General features: G+C 45.7%; 1 protein-coding gene across 2 annotated transcripts in view; it reads left to right on the top strand.

The window, feature by feature from the left end:
* Nucleotides 1–22,121, top strand: part of LOC149868658 (S-adenosylmethionine synthase-like) — a 48,442-nt gene that overhangs the window by 1,551 nt on the left and 24,770 nt on the right. Inside the window, exons 1-2 of one of the 2 annotated variants that reach the window (XM_090038967.1) lie at nt 5,496–5,793; nt 17,451–17,528. In XM_090038967.1, the coding sequence (XP_089895093.1) occupies nt 5,721–5,793; nt 17,451–17,528 (151 nt within the window). In that variant the 5' untranslated portion in view covers nt 5,496–5,720. Of the gene's footprint in view, nt 1–5,495; nt 5,794–17,450; nt 17,529–22,121 lie in introns of those variants that run through there. The other variant, XM_090038969.1, reaches the window with a different exon arrangement.

Genomic DNA, 22,121 nt, shown 5'->3' with positions numbered 1-22,121 from the left:
TTCCCCAGGGTCAAGCTCCCTGGCCTCCCCTGCCCTGGTGCTGTCTGCAGGAAGAGAGGGGAGTGGGAGCTGCAGTTGGAGTTTGCGGGCCTGAGCTGGAGAGGGAGCAGATGGATTTAAGCACCTGCTCTGTCTCCTGGTCCCCCAGCTTCAGTTCAGGCTGGACAAACTGCAGCAGGCAGCTCCCATTGTCATTCTTCTTGTAAAGCACCATGAGTTAGAGCAAGGACAGCCTCTGCTGTCACAGCATGAGCATCCCCCACCAGTGCCTGCAGGCCCCTCTCCGCCTTTGCTGCCTTCCTAGCCACTGTGCTCTCTGCTTTGGGGAAGGAAGTGTCAGCAGCACTTAAGGGTTTTTGTGGGTGACCTCTGTTTTTTTACTGGACCAGCTGCATGGTCAGGATCTGGGGTTCTGAGGGGTGCAGATGGGGAGGTGCCTTATCACCCCTCTCCCCATGTTCCATTTTCTCATCATCTTAAAATTGTATTTGGTGGCTGATCCTCAATTCCTTTCACACTCTATACTTTCAGGGACACCCCTGGGTAGGGTGTGAAAGGTCATTCATGTCTCAGTTCATACTGCTTTGAAATTTTCATATCTCACGTCCGTCGTTCACAGAATAGTGCCTTGGTAATTTCACTTTAAGTCAATGCCTGCCCTGCCTTTTACTTTACATTTTGCAATACTGAACCCAGGAAATTAAATGAGCTAATGAATTTTAGAATGCTGCTCTCATACTTACTAACTTTTGTTTAAAGTCCTCCTTTTATTTCTCTGATTCACATACACTTGAATAATCACTGCCCTACAAATCGCAGCAGGGCACACTTGAATAATCACTGCCCTACAAATGTTTCTTAAGCTTTTTCAGTGCTGGGCCTTGAAAGTTTTTACTCCTCCAAGTTAAAAAGGAACAGGCAGAAATTACCGAACTGATACGGGTAGCGTGTGAGTTCTTACTGGTGTTTTTATGAGAGCTGACTGGTCACGTGGAACTGGTTCTTTTTCTAGGGTCCAGCTCAGAGGTTGTCTTCACTCTAAAGCTCTCTTGAATTATGACTTGACTGATGCCCCTAAAGCAAATCCTATGCATCCACAAGTATGAAGATGCTTTTAACTTGAATTGGCTGGGCTGTGAGGTAACTGGGGCTGCAGCCCATGTATTGTGTTCCACATTCTCAGTCCGGGAATTTTTCAGGGCTTATCTTCCAAACATAAAAACAGGGATGGAATCAGGATAAAAGGAAGAAAAGGAAAAAAAAATCAGCTTAAATCAGGAAAAAATCAGTGGTGAGGGAGTAAGGCTTGGACTAGGGAAGGGGCAGGGGGAGGGGCACAGCGCAGTCTGTTGGCTGTTTCCGAGGCTGCAGCAGAGAGCAAAGTGGGGGGAGCTGTCAGTGGCTGCAGGGCAGAGGGGGCGTGGCTCTTGCTGCTGTGCACACCCCAAGAGGGCTGCAGACTGGGGGGCCTGTGCCAGGCTTTTCTTGGGGGGCATGTGCCCCCAGATCAGTGGCAGAAAGCACATGGCGCCATACCCTGCCTTTCTTCCCTGGCTGCATTTGTGCCCCTTCCCCCTGCTGCAGCAGCCTGTTGTTGGGCTGCCCTGGCATTTGGGGGGAGCAGGGAGTAGCATTCAGCCAGATGTGGTGGGGGGGACCCAGCACTGGCACCTCCTGCCTTGCCTGGGGTCAGAGCCAGGAGCCCTGTGCCCCCAGGCAGTGGCTGCAGCCCCATGGACCCATGTGGAGTAGCTGGATGCAGCACCTGCCACAAGGAGTGGGGCCAGGCTCTCCCGCCTGCCCCACTCTCCCACCTTGGCGGGGCTCGCAGGTCCCAGCGCCCAGGGCAGGGCTGAAGCAGAGCTACTAGGGTGCAACTCAGATCTGCCTTTCTCAGGAGCAATTCCCACAGCCCGGCCGCCCCACCTGGGATCAGAGCTGAGACCCCTGCACCCCCAGGCAGTGGCTCCAGCCACCCTCCTCCAGCCCCCATACTGCCACCACCACCACCACCACCACCACCCTGGTTCACATGCGGCTCCCACCTGTGCCCCCCACCCCTCCGGCCAGAAACCTGTGCCTCAGGTAACCAGCACAGTGGCACTTTTAGCTTACCAGCACAACCCATTTTTCTTTCTAAATTCCTGTTAACTGGCATGAGTGGGGAGACCCTCCCCGGTTGGCAAGATTGGTTGTGGGGGGATGCCCCCGGTCGCTGAGGGGTCATGTGCCCACCTGACTAAGGTGGCACCAGTCGCCCATGCTTACAGCTCAGCTGTAATCCCACACTGGCTGCTCTTGCTTCAGTAGGGCAGCTAGGCTACACTCAAGTGTAAATGTGGTTGACACTACAGTAGTTTTGTCTTGTCTTCAGTCTTTGTCTTCACTGCTGAAAAAGGGGTATTATTATTATCATCTCCTGGTACATAATGCACATGAGGTATCCTGAGGTAATGAGGGAAAATAAGGCTCTTCAGATTTACTACAGGGTAAACTAGGGGAGTTCAGTCTCAGGTCAGGTAGAGGGCTGACCATTCCTATTTCACCTTATGGTAACACTGAAATGCTTTGTCCTTGCCAGATGCTCAACCTTGGGTACATTAATTACTCTGAGACAGAAAACACATCTTTCTCAGCAAGGAAGACAGGACTGATATAAAAGATAGGCTAACTTGCTTAATTGAGTAAGTCGTAAGTTCAAGCATGAGAAGTTCATAAGTTCAGTATTTTAAATGTTTGTCTAACAAATTGACTAGTAGGCAGTTTTAATCCAAGCATATATGACTAAGATGTGTAATACTAATACTAAATATAATCTTACGAAAATGTAAGTGCTAACACAGAAGACATCTATTTTGAGGCTCGACCCTGACCCAACTGGAAAGAGGAAGGCGCCCTCAACTGAAAAGGGGAAGATGCCATTATGATGATGACAATTGCAAGAGATAATTATAACTAACAGAAAAATATGTAACGATGACTAACCTCATTATACCATATGTAAACAAACATATAAATATGGAAGGTCAAACCCCTCTCGGGGTAGCTCTCCACCCATAAGGCGGGAGTCTACCCTTCTGCAGAAGTAATAAAAAAATTATTGCTGGCACTCTCATGTCTCTTGAGTAATATCATCACAGCTAGTGCCCACGATGCAAGCCAAGTTGCCCTTTCCTGTTTGGGCAGCTAACTCAGGTCTTGCTGACAGGACCTGAGCCAGAGCTACTGATGAGGGTTGGGGAGGTGAGAATTCTTCAAGTCTCCTCTGAACTGATGTACATGAAGCATTTGACAGTGGCTTGGGAACAGATATGTTGTCATGGTTCAGTAGTGTAAGGAGCAGCCATTACAGTATTGTGTGTCCTTCCCTATTTGTTTGTACCCACCTGTTATCTGTATTGTGCACCAAAATTGTAGATTCTCAGAAGTTGCTCATGATTTTGGGTGCCGTAAATTCTGGATTCTGAACTAACATACTTTATAAGCTTGTTTTGTTAGACTGAACACCTGCTTCCTGAAGCAGGCCCCTTTAAGATGTCCGATGTAGAGCACCCAAAATTAGAGGCACCAGAAAGCACTGACTCCTGGAAAAATCTTTTATTTAGCTTTGGGGTCTCTGAGCACAGATGTATTCTTCTGTTAAGTGCTGTTCAGATGTAATAAAAAGGCTACGGTAATACAAAGAGAGCCACGGCAGTGTAATACTTTAAAAAAGAACAGCTTATCCAGGCATTTCTCCTTTCCTAACAATATCTTTCTATACAAGTGTAACAGGCCAGATGGTCTCACAGGTGGTTTGCCATTCCTGGGGCCTCACCTTGACTTGCTTCACATCTAGGTGTACAGTCATGCTTCCCACCTCACCAACCACATCTTGTTCTTAACTATCAATTTTGGGAAGCGGCCCTCAGATCACCAGTGATACCTCAGGTTCCTTTCTCCGCCCTGCTCATCACAGGGCCACGTTGGTCTGGCTCACTGGGCTAAAATCAGTGCAACAGGGCAGTCCAGGCTTTTAAGAGGGAGCAGGCAGCTCTGTTGAAGAAGCCTAACTGTGGGCATTTGGGTAATGAGGGAATATCCCACTAGTAGGTTAAAACCTCAGATGGGAGAACAGGTGGAAGCAAACTGGAGGAATAGTTTGCAGGCAGGAAGGAAACTACAGCCCTGATAAGTTTGCTACCAGGCAGGGGCCACACTACTGTACAGGGCCAAAAGGGCCCCCACTTGCTACCCAGAAAAGAGCTAAAGGCTTTTGTTCGCTGGTTTATTTGTTCTTTGGTGAAAGGACTGTTTTTGTATTGAAAGGACTGACTGAGGAGCATTTTAGGGAATAAAACCACCCTACCAGACAGCAGGTTTACCAACCTGCTTATAATCACTCTCTCCAGGGCCTGATGATAACTCATACTGAAGTCTCTTCCCCTCCAGGGGTGGGCTGCTCACAGCTACTTGTAAACAAAAAAAATCTCTGCTCACTCTTCCTCAAATGCCTTCCCTTCTCCCCAGTAGCTGTCCCTTAACTTGCAGCATATTCACCCTAGGTTAGCAACATAGCAAGGTATTTTTTCCTGCAGGCTTTTCCCTACCAGCTACCCCAGCTACAACCCTTTTAGACTTACTCAGTTCCCAGTCAAGGGAATTCTTTCCACTAGTACATCCTGAAACAGATTGCCTGAAGCCCAATGTGTATCTCTTGGCTCCTCCCCTTCTGGCTACAGCCTTTAGTCTTTGTGCCAGGGGTTTTCTATTATATTACATAATTAACCTTGCTACTTTGGTGTCTGTAACTTACAGCCTTGCAGCAGTCTGTACCCCTGCAGCTTATAGTCTTGCAATTTGTACTCACCCTCTTTTAAATAAAGGGGTTAGGGGCCCTGTTACAGTAAGCAAATGCCAGATTGCTGTATAATTGTAAACAGGATGAGGAGTAATCTGTATTGATCAGGAGTGGGGAAAAAAGATGGTCTACAAGTCAAAATTTTCAGAGATAGCCTAAACATTCAGGATACGGTCTTTACTCATTCTGAGGGATAGCTTAGAACCAGCTGGGTGTCTTTCCCAGGGACAGTAAAGAACTCATTATATAGTGTCAGCTTTTAACTATAAAAGTTTTCATTCAATTAGACTCAATTACAGTGTTTCAGAAGAGGGATGTCCCTTACCATCTGTATATATTTATTCATGTCAGAATATTTTTCTGCAACTTGCATCACTGAAGCAAAATAGAGCATTCAGATATTATATTGCTTAAAGAGAATGTGACGTTTCCCCCACATGCTTTCATGATAAAAGTCTGCAGGATGTTTTGTTACAATTGCCAAATGAATCAGTTTTACCGGATTTAAGAGAATCCTAGGAAGTAGTGGAAGGGACCTCAGGAGGTCACCTAGTCCAAGACAAGAATGGAACTTGGCAAAGAGGTTTGTAAAAGCACCAAGCATTGGTCTAGCCTTGTTCCCGTTCACTTTAGTGGGAACAAAGTATGAACTACCAAAGACTTAGAAATCCATTTGTGTTATCAGATGCAGCGCAGCATATATTTTAGTAAAAGCAATCTTAATCTGTTGAACTTCTGGGTAATAAACTTGCAGAATGGTTACATCAGCAACTTGCATAAATAAATTAACCTTTCACCTCTCTTTTCTCTCTTGCGCTTGCTCTGAAATCTAGCTGCTGGAGTTTCTCCTTGTCTGCTGGGTTTCTAAAACTACTAAAACATGTCAAACAGTATTTTTAAAAAAGAAAAAAGATTTTTGTTTACCTCAGAGTCTGTTGCAGAAGGGCATTCTGGTAAGTAAAAACATTGATTGAATCTTTCCTTTTAACAGCTAGTTTTACAGAAGATTGTCTATTACAATTTGATAAAAACTCTTGTCTTTGCAGTGTGTATATTTTGGATGGGCTCCAGATTAATTGGTTTCTCATTTGAAAGTGTCACTTTTAGTTTAATATTCAGTTTAAATTAGAAAATATGTTGGATCAAAACTGGACAGAAGCTAACTTTAGACTTTTACAAGGAAAAAGGCATTTTGGGGTCTTCTGTAAAGATGTGAAGTTACTGATGGTACTGAGTATAAGTTTCATCCCATGCTGAAAATACTCACAGTAGGTCTCCCAATGCATGTGATTTTTTTAAACATTTAGTGCTCTGTTGATTTGTGATTCCCATCAGAGCTATATTCTAGGCACTTCTGCAACATTTTCACATGTCTATAATATTTGGTTGTTTTTTTAGAACAAGGCTGGACTTGCCTTGAGATTGGAGTGTAATCAGAACCTCTTACACAATCTGGAATTGAAAAGCAAATTATTAACATAGTATTTCTTGTTCATTAAAGTTCAACTTTTTTCACAGGGATTTATGAAACATATTTATTTTGAAACGTTGTAACTGACTGCAGAAAAACTAGATCACTAGTAGAAGAAATATTTCTTTGGCTTTCTGGGAAGTTTGAGTCTAACGAGAGTTTTAGACCCTTAAAATTTATAGCAAAGCAGCTTAAAAGAGATCCCAAGGTAATAACTGAATGTATTCTGTCCACTTTTATGATAGAATGCAGAACTGTCCAGAATGCAAAGGGCACAGCTGAACACACATGTAGCTGGCGGGGGGGCAGGATCTCTAGTGGGAGTGTACAAGTGTAAAACTGTTCCCTGCAGGCTTCTTTTTTTTTTTTCGGTTCCTCTTCACTTTTAAAAAGAGAGGAGACTGAGGTATATAGTGGTCTTACTGCATCTAGATGAGCGTGCATGTGTGTTTATCTCTGAGAAAACAGCAGCTACACATTTCTGCTGCTGCTTGTTGTCCCTGGGGAACACCCCTGCATACAAATTGCCCCAGGTGGGGTAGGGGAGGGTTTTTTTTGTTTGTTTTGTTTTTTACTTCAAGTTCCTGATGTAGATTTTGTTCACCTGTTGAATCATAAATCCAAGCTTTGCTCCACTGAAGAAAAAAAAATCCACTGCTGCTGTTCAATATCAGCAACAGTTTGTGAACAGACTCAAGCCTCATGTAGAGGTCATGTTGGCAGAAGAAAAAGCTGGGTTCAGAGCAGGGAGAAATACCATGGAGCAAATCTTCAACATCCGAGTGCAATGATTTAGGTCCTGCACTGAGTAGCCACAACTATGAATGAGGAAGAAAACAGATTTTTGATAATACCACAGCACAGGGTTCCTCTAGTACAGACCATGTTTCTTTACTCTTCAGGAATCATGTTCAAATTCCTTACGTGATAAGATGTTCCCTTATAAGGGACTGTCTCCAATGTCTAACCCTTATCGCTACATCTTCCCTTCAAAAATAAATGAATAACCGTCAAAATATAACAACAAAAACTCCATAACAACAATACAAGACAAAACCACCACCACACCAAACAATCCATAACCTACAGAGGAGAGGTTACCAGCACTTCAGTCTGGAGTGAGTCTTTACCACTCACTTTCCTATTCTTTAGGTCCCTTTAATTTATTCCCAGAATGCTATGAGCCTTTCTGGCCATTTCACCTGCCTCCTAGATCTCCAGAGTATCAGCTCCTCATTGGAGGTTTGAGGGGTCTCTGTTGCATCATTAGTTTCTTCACTTTCTGAGGATGAGGAGGAAGAACTAGGAACCGTTAACTCAGGCTGATGCAAGCATGTATCTCTTCCCGATGCCCAAGAGCTAAGTGGAAGCACTAGTAGGTCTCGACACTTACATCAAAGCATGCCTCCTTGGTCTGTCTGAACTAGATAGTACCGTGGGTGCTCTAGCTGTTTCACCATATCCTGCTGGTCCTGTGTTTGACAAGTAATTCCTCAGACAAGCTTTATCACCTAGCTTTAGTAGAGAGAGCTCACAACCTCTTGTACCAAAGTAGTATTTCTGTTTCTTCTTCTGATCTTTCATTCTCCTTATTGGAAAGTCCTAACACGGGAGCCATAATGTGTTAGTAATGGGCAGATTCGACTATATCCGCCAGCCCATTAACAACTGTGCTGAAGACCAGCCATTGTCCAGAGGTGTGCTATGATAAGCCATTAGTGCTTTATATAAGTCCCCTTCACTGTCCAATGCATTTTTCATTAGGTTTTTCACTGTCTGAAGGGATTGCTTTGCAAGGCCATTCGATTGGAGAAAACTGGGGCTTGACATGATAACAAAAATCCCAGTCCATGGCAAATTGCTTAAACTCTGCGCTGGAGAACTGTGGCCCATTATCACTGAATATTTCATCTGGTATTTCATACCTTGCAAATATGGCCTTCAAGCAAGCTATCACTGAGCGACTGCTGGTATATTGCAATGTACAAATTTCTGGATACAAAGGAGTAATAACCATTAACTATTAAATACACCTTGGAGTTCCACATAGAGATCAGTGCCCACCTTCTCAGCAGCCCTGTGTGGGACAGGGTGAGGCTTTAGTGGTTCTGTCTGCTGGCAGGGTCTGAATTTCAGGAAGACGGAACAGTTTTCAACTGTATTAGCAATGTTCTGATTGATCCTTGGCCAATATATCACCTCTCTTGCTCACTTCTTGCATTTCTCAATGCCCAAGTGTCCCTCATGGATCTTCTGTAGCATTCCTTTTTTAAAGGTCTGTGGTATTATGACTTTCTGCCCTTGAAAATAACTCCTTCAATGACTGAAAGGAAGTGTTGGCAATTCCAGAAGTTCCACACACCCAAGTCACAGGTGCTTCTGTTCTCTGGAAACTCAAAGTTATCATTTCTTTCAGGATCCCCAGTGAGTGATCCTTTTCAGTTCCTTCTTTTATTTGTTGTAGCCTCCTGTCCACAATTGGCAGTGAACTAACAATCAAGCTGATACAGGCTTGCATCTGTCTCAGAGGTCTTTTCTGCTTGTCCAGTAGAGGCTATTGCCCTGAACAGCGCATCTGCTGCAAATGGAAACCTGCTAGGTGTGTAGTTCACAATTAAGTCATACTTCTGCTGCTTAAATCATCATTCTTTGAATCCTTAAGGTACAGTTGTTCAGAGGGTTGCTAAACAGTGCTATCAAGGGCTTCTGGTCTGTTTCTACATTCACTTTCTGCCCATAAATATATTGATTGTGAATCTCTGGCATGCAAACAAAATTCCTAACAACTCTTTCTTAATCTGTACATACTTGCTTTCTGCCTCAGTTAGTGATTTAGACGCATACGCAACAGGTTGCCATAGAGTATCAAAATTCTGCAGTAGCACAGCATCTAATCCTGACTGTGAAGCATCTGTTGATATTTGTATTGGTTTCCCAGGGGTACAGAGTTTTAATACAGGCTCTTGTATTAATTGTTGCTTCAATGCCTTCCATGCTTCCTCCTGTTCTGGATTCCAGCATCATTCATTTTTACTCTCAAGAAGTATCCTTAGAGATGCTGCTGTTGTAGACAGGTTTGGTATGAGCCTTCCAACATAATTTACCATTCCCAAAAAGCATTGAAAGTCTTTTTTTGCCTGGGGGTGTAGCATCACTTCAATAGCCTGAATTTTTTTCCTCATCTGGTTTTACCCCTTTGTTGCACAAAGGCGGTTCGTTTCTTTGGAGGCTCGCAAAGTATCACAGACACACACTCAGCCACCGGCATAAAAGGTTGTATTTGTTTGCAAACAAAGGTCAGAGCAGAGTCAGGTACTCAAATTACTCTGACCCCACATTGGTATTTGCAAGTGGAATTTATCTTCTCTCTCCTGAGCACGTGTGCAAACACCGGAACTCTTACAGCTACTTCCGTTTCATACAAGCATACATGTAGTTACATCACTACATACATTGCATGTATAGTATAATTAGCTACTTAAGTATGCAGGGCAGAGAGGTAAATATGCATCAGCTAATTAAGCATGCTCAAAGACCACAACAGTTCACCAAAAGTTTACACTTCAAGGCTACAGTCAATTGAATTCCAGCTTCTGTATCAGCATGAGAAAGGCTAAGGCGGGACCGGGGGAGAAACTGCAATCAGCATAAGAAAGACTAGGGAGAAGCTGGGGAGGAAGGAGCCTTGGGCAGTATTTCTTTCTTATCAGGTGCAAGATGCAAGCTACGCATTTCTAACGCCTTTTCTAGAAATAATGTCTCCCATAATGTCAATTCTGTAGCCAGAAATATATTTCTGCCCATTTAGTTTCAAATTTACAGCCCTAGTTGCGTCCAACACCTCTCAGAGCCTGTCATGCTCTTCCTTGGTGGAGCCCCAGATGATGACATCATCCATAGAGGTGTCTACACATAGAATATGCTCATAAATCATATGTATAGCTTTGACACACACCTGCAGAGCTAAAACTATACTGAAAGGTAAACGCAGAAATTGATACCTTCCAAATGGAGTACTGAATGTACGTAATTTAGAACTTTCTTCTTGACTTCAGTTGCCAGGATCCTGAAGAAGAATTTAATTTACTGAAGAATAGTGCATTTGCAAACTGAGCCATAATCTCTTCTTTGGTGAGCAACTGAAAATGTTCTCTTTTTATGGCCTTATTGAGATCCCTTGGATCCAAGCTGTCCATTATTCTTCTACAATAACTAGGGAGTTCACCCACTCTGTTGGCTCAATTTTCTGTATTACCTGGGCTTCCTCCATCTTTTTTAGCTCTGCCTTGTTTATCACAAAGGGCAAAAGGCACCTTTTTGCATGGGTGTATAATTGGGGGGACTTCTTTATTTATCTGAATTGTAAGTTCCCCTTGTAAGCAACCAAGGCCTTGAAACAAGTCTTGATATTCCAAGATAAGGTCCCTGTAACACAAGCCAGAGTGTTCTAATGCAAGCACCCATTTAACCAAATTGAGCTTTTCACAAGCTGCTAGGCCCAAAATAGGTGTCACCTCCTTAGGCACTACAATGAATGCAAAATTGTACACCACATTTTTATGTCTGAGGCAGGCTAGGCACTTTCTCTTGACCAGTATCTTCGCTCCTGAATTAGGTAGTTATGTTTACTTTTGTAGGCCTGTTTTGGTTTACTTTTCAGCCTTTTATAATCTTGCTCCAGTAAAATGTTCATCTGAGCCGCGGTATCCAGTTTGAATGGAATCTTTATCTCGTGCACTTCCAGTGGCAGGATCCAGTCCTCAGTAGCTCTGCTTGATTCTACTGTATCTATATAATATTCTCCTCTGGAGTATCTTCAGCCATATGCACCTGGACTTTAGGGGCTTGCACTTTGTAACATTTGGCAAAATGATTATTCTTCCCACAATTAAAACAGAGTTTTCTTAATGCAGCACATTGTTTGGAGCCATGCTGCATTCCATACCGGCTGCATGCTTGCCTGTACTCCATCTGCCCCTGAGTAGCAGTTGTGGTAGCTGGGGCAACCTCCATTTGAAGTGGCCTTTTCTGTCTGTCTTTACTACATATTGGATGGACGACGCCCTCAGCTGCATTCAGTTTTTTCTAGGGATAGGTCTCCTTCCTGTATGAGCTTCTCTCTCAATCTATTGTCTATAATGCCACAAATGATTCTGTCCCTGATCAGAGAATCCGTTAAGTCCCCCAAAACACAGGTCTTGCTCAGCCTTTTTAACTCTGTGATATTGATATGAAAATCGTGGTTCGTTTCTTTGGAGGCTCGCTAACAATGTGTGCCTGAGGAATTATTATTCGCAACACAAAGGATATATTTGCAAATAGGGTCAGAGTGAAGACAAAAGACCACTCTGCCCCCGAGGAAACCTCTCAACTCGCTTTTATCCCTCCTCTCCTGGGCACGTGTGCAGAAACAGGAACTCTTACAACTCATTTCCGGTTCATACAAACATACATGAAATGACGTCACGTCATCCGTTGCATGTGCATTATAATTAACTACTTAAGTATGTGGGGCGGATAGGCATATATGCATTAGCTAATTACGCATGCTTAGAAAGCTCTCCAGGTTACCAAAAGTTCAAACCCCTCTCTCTTCTCAAGGACACAGCCAATTAAATCACAGCCTCTGTAATCTACATGAGAAAGAAGAGGGAGTTTGAAGGTATGTGTGATTTATTATAGGAAAAAGATAGTAAATTAGCAAGATGTCCTTGGTGGTGTTTCTTCTTACCAGGTAGGAGATACAAACTGTGCAGTTCTAACAACACTCTATTCATTATACATTTTTAATAATATTTCTAACAATATAATGCTCTATGCTTTCATCTGGTTTTTGCATGCACATAAAAAATTACGTCTCTCAAAAGTCTCATTGCATTTTGGCACACAGTATTCTTCAAAATTTATTCAATATCTCATTTAACTTCATGTTTTGGCTTGGAGCAAATGTAAAGTTGTTGTACACCTAAAGAGCTTCTTCCCCTACCACACACAGGAAAATGGATGATTTAACCTTATCAGTTTTCTCTTCTGCTCCTATAGCAGCTAAATACAACTCAAAACTTTGTCTAAATTTTTCCAATTCTCAGCTATATTGCCTGACAGCAAAAGGCAAGAAGGGGCTTGTAATGCATCCATGGTTAACTGTCTTTGAGCTGGTTACAGTTCTGCCTTGCAGGGAGGGTACTGTACTTGCAGATGTCTTTGTTCCTTGCTGAGTGTGCTGCAGATCCATCCAGTCTTCCCCATTCACCACTGCTAACACCATGTAATGATTTAGGTCCCACAGTGAATAACCACAACTATGAATGAGAAAGAGAACAGACCTTTTAATGATACCACAGCATGGGGTTCCTCTAGCACAGACCACGTGGCTGCCTCCATTTTGATTTCTTTTTCTTCAGGGATCATGTTCAAATTCCTCATGTGATAAGACATTCCCTTGTAAGGGACTATCTCGAAAATATAACCCTTATCATTACACCAAGTACTATGTGAAAAATACCATGATCATTGATGACCAAAAAGAACTTCATCATAACTTCAAAAGCTTTTTTGAAGTTTCTCCCCTCCCCATCTGCGCCTTTCTCTCCCCGCCTCTCGCCTCCTTTCCTCTGCCTGTCTTCCCCTTTCTGTCTAGAACCTGTCCAGAACTGTAGCTGGGTAGGGGCCCCAAAGCTTAGCTATGGACCCAGACAGTGGTGTCAGCTGTGGGTGCAGCCAGCAGGTTCTGGAGCCCCGATGTGGAACCTGATGGCATTGTCCACAGCCATGCCGCAGAAGCTCCTGCCTGGGTCTACAGCTGATACTGCCAGCAGGTTCCAAGTCAAGGCTCCAGGAGCTTCCACTGCGCTAGAAGTGTGCTCCACAGCATCAGCTGCGGATGCCACCAGCAGGTTTTGGGTTGGGGCTTCTGAACCTCTGGGTGGTGTCCACAGCTGATGCTGCCACCCACCCGCTAGCCAGCTGCAGCAGAAGCCCCGCCCAGGTCCACAGCTGATGCTGCCATATTAAGGGCTGATATAGTGAGTTGGCAACCATCCACCCATCAGCTGGATTGAATCTGTTAGCAGGGCAGATCCGACCCATGGGCTGTACACTGCCCCCTACACTCCTGCCCCAGATTATGGAGATGCCCAGCCCTTTGACATTTCCTCTTACTGGGGAATAATTTTACTGACTGATATTACCTATTACTAATATTACTGACTGATATTACTCAGTTCAAATAGGTCTGGTAAGACAAAGGACCTTGAACTAAAAAAAGGAATGACCCTGATCTGAGGGACAACAGGGACCATCTGTGAGACAAAGACCTGCTGGAGTCCCACATGGAAGATAGGTAATACTGGGTCTGTTGCCCCAAGGATTCTTTTTATCAGAGACCTCCCAAGGATTGACATGGCCCCTTGTCCGATTTGGTATCAAGTGAACTTTATTTAGTAACCCCCAAGATCATTACAAGTATTCTTCCTTGTAATAGGACCTGGCAAGTGGTTCCTTAGATGTTACAGCAGCAACCTTTGGTGGTACTGGCATCAGATCCTCTGTTGGGTGTGTGGGATGTTAGTTTCTAGATTCCTCATTGTTCAAACAGGAATTCCAAGGTTGCTCCTGTCTCCCAAGGATGGCAACACAAATACACGCTGTCTCTTTTTTGTCCACTACTTTTGTAACTTTCTCATCTCAAACTGTCCAATCCTCACGTTTCTAACTTCATCTTTTTAGATAAGGTACTCCAATCTTACTATGTTTCTGGTTTTCTTTCCTTTTAGGGAAACTACTGTACCTGATTAGCCTGCCATACTAATCACAGCACTCAGTTTTCCCAGCGCCTTATAAGGCACTCTGTACAATTTAATTGCTTATATCCGGGAAGGCCTAAAGTTATGCTAAGAGCCTCAGCGTAACTCAGTTTGTCCGTTACAGTGTCAGATTGGCATTATAGTTTTATTTTCTCCGCCATATTTTATACGAAATAAACAGTGCTGTGCTTAGCTGTTGATCTACAGTCAGAGCTGCTGGGATAATTAGTTAATTGTAGAGGTACTTCAGTCTAAAACAGCAGTCTGGAGTTAGAAGAACACAATTTTCCATCCTGAGAAAGGTAATTGGTAGAGGACAGAGATGTGAAGACACTGACAGTGGGAGAGTACAGCTTCTGTGCTGCTACCACCAGCACCCCCACTGCTGCTGGTCACTGTCTCCGGCCAGGCTGCAGCCCCACATCCCACCATCAGTGCAGAACTTGCACCACTACCACCCACATTGCTACCGGGACCTGGCTCTGGCTGGGCTACAGCCCTATGCCCTACACCCTGCTGTTGGTGAAGAAATCTTGAGGGGTACATGCACCCTTCCACAGTTGCCTGTGCCTGGGAGTGATCCCTTGTAAAGGCCACAGAAGGGTTGGAGGTGTAGTTAATCCTAGACCTGTGGTAAGTAGAAGCTCCAGGTGGGTTAGTATCCCAGGGCCTTTGTACACACCACAAAATTGGCCTTTAAAGTGGCTTAAGTGCCCTTTTGCGCTACTTCAATGGCGTTGCTGTTTACACTGTCAGGGATGTATTGTGCATTAAATGACTTTGGGATGTAGAAAAATAAAACACATCCAAGGAGTTTTAGTTTGCTACCTAATGAAGTGCAACAGCCACAGAGGGAAGCACTGGGCCCCATGCAGCTCAGGGGCTGTACAGACAGCCTGGCAGCAGCGCGTGCAGGCAGGCTCTACCGAAGGAAAAAAATAAATAAATAAAAAATGGCAAGCCTGATTTCCACCCCCTTCCCCCACCAGAGCCAGCCTGCCTGTCGGAGCTGCACGGGGGCACAGTGCTTCCCCCCATGGCTGTGGTGCCCCCTGGGACAGCCTGGGATGGGTGCCTGCGTGTGGGTGCTGCCATGGAGGGAATCACTGGCCCTCCCCATAGCTCAGGGAAAGCTTGACCTGTTGGCAGCTTGCCCTCTCTGCTCATCCCACCGCCAGAGGGGCAGGTAAAGATTGGGCCCTACCCTTGTGTACATGCTATGGAGGTTTACTTCAGTTTAATTCTCCCTAAATTGAAGTGGTGTTTTTAAAAACCTACCACTTCAATTTAGAGAGAATTAAACTGAAGCAAACCCCTGTGGTGTATACAAGAAGCCCTAGTGTACCAAATTCTGCAGCCAATTAAAAACCAGTTACTGCCCCAGAGAATTTAGTAGTTTCATTACCATTACATTAAATAACATTTTTCATTGGGAGCTGTAACAGGGTTTCCTTTCCGGCCAGGACCCACCTCCAGGCTTCCCCTGTCTCTGGGCAGTCTGCCTGCTCCACTCTCCTGCCATGCCTTGAGGAAAATAAAGTTCAGCTATTACTTGAGCAGGAGACTACATTTTGTACGCCTGGATGGCTAGGGCCATAAGTGCACTCTCCAGCCAACCCTGTACATGCCCCGTGCCTCACAGATGTTCCACTGTGTGTTACCTCTTTAGCCTAGGTCTAGAGTAAACTGGGTACACAGTTGTAGCTCTACAATACTACCCCAGAGGGCCACTCTCATACTATTCCTCTCTCACTGGGGTCCCATTCACTCTGCCGGCTTCTTTCATGCTGCCTGCTCTCCTGGGCCACATTCATACCGCTCAGCCTCTCTGGCTTCAGGCTTGTCTCTCCACACCTCAGTCAGCCCCAGCACAGTCTATTGGGCATCTCCTGCTGCCCTCACCTGAACATTTGCTGAGTGACTCTACAACTGTTAGCCTACTTTGCTCCTGGCCCCTCGCCAGGCCTTCATGTTTCCCACTGGGCCTCTTCCCTATTCACTATGCCCCTCTCTCAAGGCCTCTACTCACGCACCGGACTCACAGGGTGAGTGTGTTATCCCTCTCTCTCAGGGTCTCTACTCATGCCCCCAGGCTTTACCCTACTGCCTGGGCATGGCTTCAGGACCCTCCTCTGGTCTGGACTCTGCCTCAGGGCTCCTAATGAGCCTGGGCTTCCCCTGTTCTGCTGGAACACCACCAGGGATGTGGGACTGGGGTTATAAGGTGCCCCTTTCCACCTTTCACTGGGGAGGTAACTGGTCTGGCATTTGCTGGGGGCTCCCATGCCACTAGGATCTCCACCAGGCCACCCTTCCCCATGAGGGTGCAGTTTCACATCATGCCCAGGACCACAGGAGCCTGCACCTCCCCATAGCCGTTTCCCTTATCTCCAGGTCCCCAAGCAGGCGCTCAGTCAGCTGATGTTGCTGCCTCCCTTGTTAGCAGCCAACTGCCCTCTCTATATAGCTGGCCTGCATTTAAAAATGGCTGCTGCAATCAGCCAGCCACCTGGTGGCTGCCTGCTCCAGTCTTTAAAGTGGCAGGCACCAAAGGTACAAAATTTTGTAGTTTGCCTTTCACTGAAACTAATTCTCCAAGCCATTTGAAGAGATTTTTTTTTCCTTTTTGATGACTGCATCATAACTTGGGAGACATCAGGTATTTGGAAATGACTCTGATACACCAAGAAGGTGGTGCAGTCCCCAACCTTGGAAGTCTTCAAGACACCTTGCTGGGATCATTTGATCTCAGCACTATTCCTGCCCAGAGAGGGGGGGTGGACTTGATGATTTTTCAAGGTTCCTTTCAGCCCTTAATTTCTAGGATTCTGTGATCTGATTTGTCTGCAGTTTTGCACTTGAGGTGGGAGATGGAAGCAGTCAAGGACAGAGATGACCCAAGCAAGGTGCAGGGCCCAGGGCAAATCAGCCTATGCAGGGTCCTGCCCCCCCGACACCATGAGCCCAGGACCTGAAGAAGCTGTCGCTGCCATCAGCGGCAGCAGTGTCTCCAGTGGTGGGGGAGAGGAGGAGGAGGGAGGTAGAGAGTGGCTGGACACAGAGCTGCTGCTCCACTCAGCTCCGTACTGCCACTGCTTCACCCGGCTCCATGGGGACCCCCAAAGCACAGGGCCTGGGGCAGTTGCCCTAATTCACACCTCCCTAGGGACAGCCCCAGTCATGGATCCCTTCCAGCATTTTAGTTGTCAAACTTGCATCTAGGGTTCCAGCCTGATGGCATATTGCACTGTCTACTCCTGTTGATCATGTTTATGCTTTCAGAAATGACTGTTACAGGGAGAAACTTTATAATACCATTCTACTTTTTCCCTAGATAAAATATGTGATCAGATCAGCGATGCTGTTCTTGATGCTCATATCAGCATTGATCCAGATGCGAAGGTTGCTTGTGGTAAGTACTGCTTATATCAATTAATGAAAGAGAAAGAAATAGTCTGCATGTGTAAAATAGCATCCTGCATTCAAGGATTTATTTATTAGACAGCCAAAGCTAAAAGCACATTCTGGAATAGTATTCAAGTGAAGACAGCAATAAGAAATAAGACAGCAAAATATAATATATAGGGAAAGTGTTGCCCCCAGGATTCCTTTTACTAGAGATTGACATGGTCCCTCATCCGATTTGGTATCAGGTGAACTTTATTAGTAACCCCATGGCTTATTACAAGCTTATTATCCTTGTAATACAACCTGGCAAGCAGTTCCATCAGACATTGCAGCAGTGACCTTTGGTGGTACCAGCCTCAGATCCTCTGCTGGGTCTGCGGGATGTTAGTTTTTGGATTCCTTGTTACTCAAAACAAGAAGTCCAAAATTGCTCCTGTCTTCCCAAGGTGGCAACACAGAACACGTGCTGTCTCTTTGTTTGTCCGCTACTTTTGTAACTTTCTCATCTCAAATTGTCCAATCCTCAAGTTTCTTACCTCATCTTTTTAGATAAGGTATTCCAATCCTGTTCCATTCTTGGTTTCCTTTCCTCCTAGGGAAACTACTGTACCTGGTCGCCCACCATACCAATCACAGCACTCATTTTTCCTAGTGCCTTATAAGGCACTCTGTACAATTTAATTGCTTAGTTCTGGGAAGGTCTAAAGTTATGCTAAGAGCTTGAGCATAACTCAGTTTGCCCATCACAGAAAGGAAAACTGACAGCAATCAATACAAATTAGAAGTTCTGAAATGTAGAAAATAGAAGAGGTAATCTGATGACATAAGGGAGAAATCATGGCTGGAAAAACTAAGGCTGATGATGAATTTACAAACACTTAAGTAAAAAAGAGGATCCGATTCATGATACTGACCAATTTCTAGATAGAAATAGTAAAACTCTTAGCAAGAAACAAAAGGCAAAAGTTTTCAATAACTATTTCTGTTCTGCATTTGAAGAAAAGCAGGATGATGTATTTGTATCATATTAGGATCTTGATGTACTTTCAAGACCATTTCATAGACATTAGCGCTGGAAGGGATCTTGTAAGATCATTGGTTCCAGCCCCCTGCCCAAGGGGCAGGAAGTCAGCTAGGATCAAAGTGTCCCAGCAAGATAAGCATCCAAATGCTTCTTAAAAGTGTCCAGAGTAGCTGCTTGTACCAGCTTAGTGGGGAGTCTGTTCCAAGCCTTGGGGGCTTGGACAGTAAGGAAGTTTTTCCTTATGTCCTGCATAAAATGGTCTTGCAGGAGTTTGTGACTGTTGGACCTTATCATCCCTTGGGGTGCTCTGGTGAACAGGTGTTCCCCCAGATCCTGATGTACAGCCCTTATGTACTTATAGGCTGCTACTAAGTCACCCCTGAGTCTGCGCTTCTCCAGGCTGAAGAGTCCCATGGCTCTCAGCCTCTCCTTGTAATTCCTGTTCTCTTGCCCTCTGATCATGCATGTGGCTCTCCTCTGGACTCTTTCAAGCTTTTCCACATCCTTCCTAAATTGTGGAGCCCAGAACTGGATGCACTACTCCAGCTGCGGCCTCACCAAGGCCGAATATAGCAGGAGGATGACATCCTGGGTCTTGATTGAGATGCATCGATAGATACAAGCCAGAGTTCTGTTCGCTTCACCAGCTGTGGTATAACATTGGTGGCTTATGTTCATCTTGTGGTCAGTCATGACCCCCAAGTCTCTTTCAGTCACGGTGCTAGTGAGTGTAGCATTGCTGAGCCTATATGTGTGATGGGGGTTTTTTTTCCTCCGAGGTGGAACACCTTCCATTGCTCCATATTGAATGCCATCAGGTTTTCATCCGCTCACCTTGCAAGCCTATCAAGGTCGGCCTGGATCACCAGCCTATCCTCAAGCATGGACACTTTCCCCCAAAGTATGGTGTCATCAGCGAACTTAGCCAGTCCACTTCTGACACCAGTGTCCAGAAAACTGAGTATCCAGATTCTGGATATGAAGACATTAAAGAGTACAAGTCCGAGAACAGAGCCTTGGGGGACACCACTAGTCACTGAGTGCCATGTTGATTCAGTTCTGTCAACTAATACTTTCTGGGTCCTCTCTTTTTAAATGTAGGAGGTCCATGAGTTCCCTGTTGAGCCAAGGGGGTTGTTGAGCTCCTTTACCACCTTTCCTATGGGTTGGGATGGACTCCCCTTGTGCATCTAGGATCAATTCCTTAAGGAGCAACCACCCATCACAAATTCCCCTCCCTGTGAAATCATGGTCTCTCAAGGCCTTAAGAACAAGCCTTCTAAGTTTATGAAAGTCAGCCTTCCTAAAGTCAAGGACTACTGCATTGCTGGCTGACTTGCCAGCTATGTGATGGATAGTGAAAGTGATCAACCCCATTGTATACTGAGGAGCATGTTGGACATCATCTGCTAAAGATAAAATATTTTAAATCAGCAGGCTTGGAAACTTGTCCCCAAGAGTTCTAAAAGAGTTCACTGTGGAGATACCTGAGGTTTTGGTGTTATTTCTTAATAAAACTCAAAAAATACAGGGGAAACCCAAAACATTAAAAGATGAGTGTTATAGCTAGAATGGTTTTCAAAATGGGCAAGCGAAATGACTCAGGAAAGTATCAGCCTAACATCAGTCTTTGGCAATGTGAGAGCCCGGAGGGCACGCACCGAGGGCGTATTCCCGGCCAGGGACATGGACCACCTCACGCTGCGATGTCCATGCTACAACAAGAGCTCCTGATCTGCACCAGCCTAGCTTTACCTCTGCACCAGGTGAATCGAATTGGAGCCAATCCACAGTGCGAGCTATATCTGGAGGCTAGGGGGTGGACCCGGAGGAGGAGAGACACCAAAGGAGCAGAGATGAGGAACCGAGGAGCCAGAAGTGTGGGTAAGCCCTTGGTCTGATTCGGAAGAAGCAGTGGCACCCTCACTGCAGGAGTGAAGGGGAGGGTGGAAGAGGCCAGGGGCCATAAGGGAATCCAGGGAAGACCCTGGAAATGCTGGAGGCGAGGGATCTGCCTGAACTGCTTGCCGCAGCAAGTTTTTTTTCTGTACTTTTTTTTGTCTCTCTCCTGGGACATCCCTTGGCCGATCGAAGAGTCCAGACCAAGGCCAGGCATCTACCCAGGGTCCCCAAAGAGGCTCCACGGCTGAGATGGGGCAGAAACCCTGAGCAGTGAGGACTGTGCCCCGTCCCCAGCTGATTGCTCCGGAGGGAATCCCCAGCTACTTAAGCGGCTTTGCTGGCAATTAAGCCCTCTGCAGTTCGGTTTTAAAATCCTGGGGAAGAAACCAGGGCGGGAAGGTGGACCGCTGAAGATCCTAGGGTAATGGCCCCAGGCACCAGGGCACCAGATCTTGAAGACACCCGGGAGAAGAAAAGGGCAAAATTCAAAGGACTTAAAAAACAAACAAACGAGGAATCGGAAAGTTGGCCCCAGGCTGGTCCTTTCTTCATTTCTGGGCTCAGACTTCGGGCACCGGGCAGCCCCTGCGATTGATCTGGGCATGAGATGGGCAGTCACAACTTTCCTTTTATGAATCTCTATATCATCAAAGTCGTGGCAGGCAGGAAAAGAAGGGGCACCAGATCTCACCCAGCTCAACCATAGGGGCACAGCCACCCCAAGGGGCCAGTGAATGTCAGCAGGACATTGGGGTATACATCTTTACACGGTGACTGCCCGGCAGGCAATATAATGGCACATTCTGATATAGAAATCAATAAAAGGACAGGAGTAGAATTCATATAAATCAAATGGCTTCATGGAAAACAGGGCTGGTCAAACAAACCTGATTTCATTATTTCTGATGAATAGCTTGATGAATAAAGGTAAATGTATTGATATAATATATGCAGCTCTTACATAGCATTTCCCCAGCTGATCTCAAAGTGCTTTTCAGAGGATATCACTATACTTTTCCCTGTCCCACAGATGGGAAAACTGAGGCACAAAGAAGGAAGTGGTTCATTCAAGGTCATCTAGCAGGCCAGTGGCCAGGCCAAAAATGGAACCTGTATCTCCTGAGTCTCCTCTTTCTCTGTCCCCTTCCCTCTCTCCAGAACCCAGCTAGAGCTGTAGTTCACCAGGAACCCCAGAGCTCAGCTGTGGACCCAGACTGGGATTTCCACTATGGTGGACACACAGCAGTGTGAGCTGTGGGCAGAGCCAGCTGGTTCCAGAGCCCTGATGCAGAATCGGCCTCTGGTGGCCACAGCTAACACTGATGCCTACTCGGTGAGGCAGAAGCTCAGTCTGGGTCCAGAACTGATTCTGCCAGCAGGCTCCAGGTAAGGGCTCCAAGTGGGAGCTTCCACCATGCTGGGAGGACAGCAGTGTCAGCTGCAGATGCCACTGGCAAATTCTATGTTGGGGCTCCTGAACCTGCTGGTGGTGTCTACAGTTGACCCTGCCGCCTGCCCACCTGCTGCAGTAGAAATCCCGCGTAGGTCAGCAGATGATGATGCTGCATCAAGGGCTGATGCCACTGGGTGGAAGTCCTGCCTGCCTGCCTGCCTGCCTGCCTGCCTGACACCACATGGTGGCCGTAGCCTCCAGCTGCCTGCGGGACAGAG

This window comes from Crocodylus siamensis, chromosome 3 (assembly GCF_052110815.1).
Source record: "Crocodylus siamensis isolate JL-2025a chromosome 3, ASM5211081v1, whole genome shotgun sequence".
NCBI classification, from domain to species: domain Eukaryota; kingdom Metazoa; phylum Chordata; order Crocodylia; family Crocodylidae; genus Crocodylus; species Crocodylus siamensis.
This window is presented reverse-complemented; position numbering and strand designations above follow the sequence as displayed.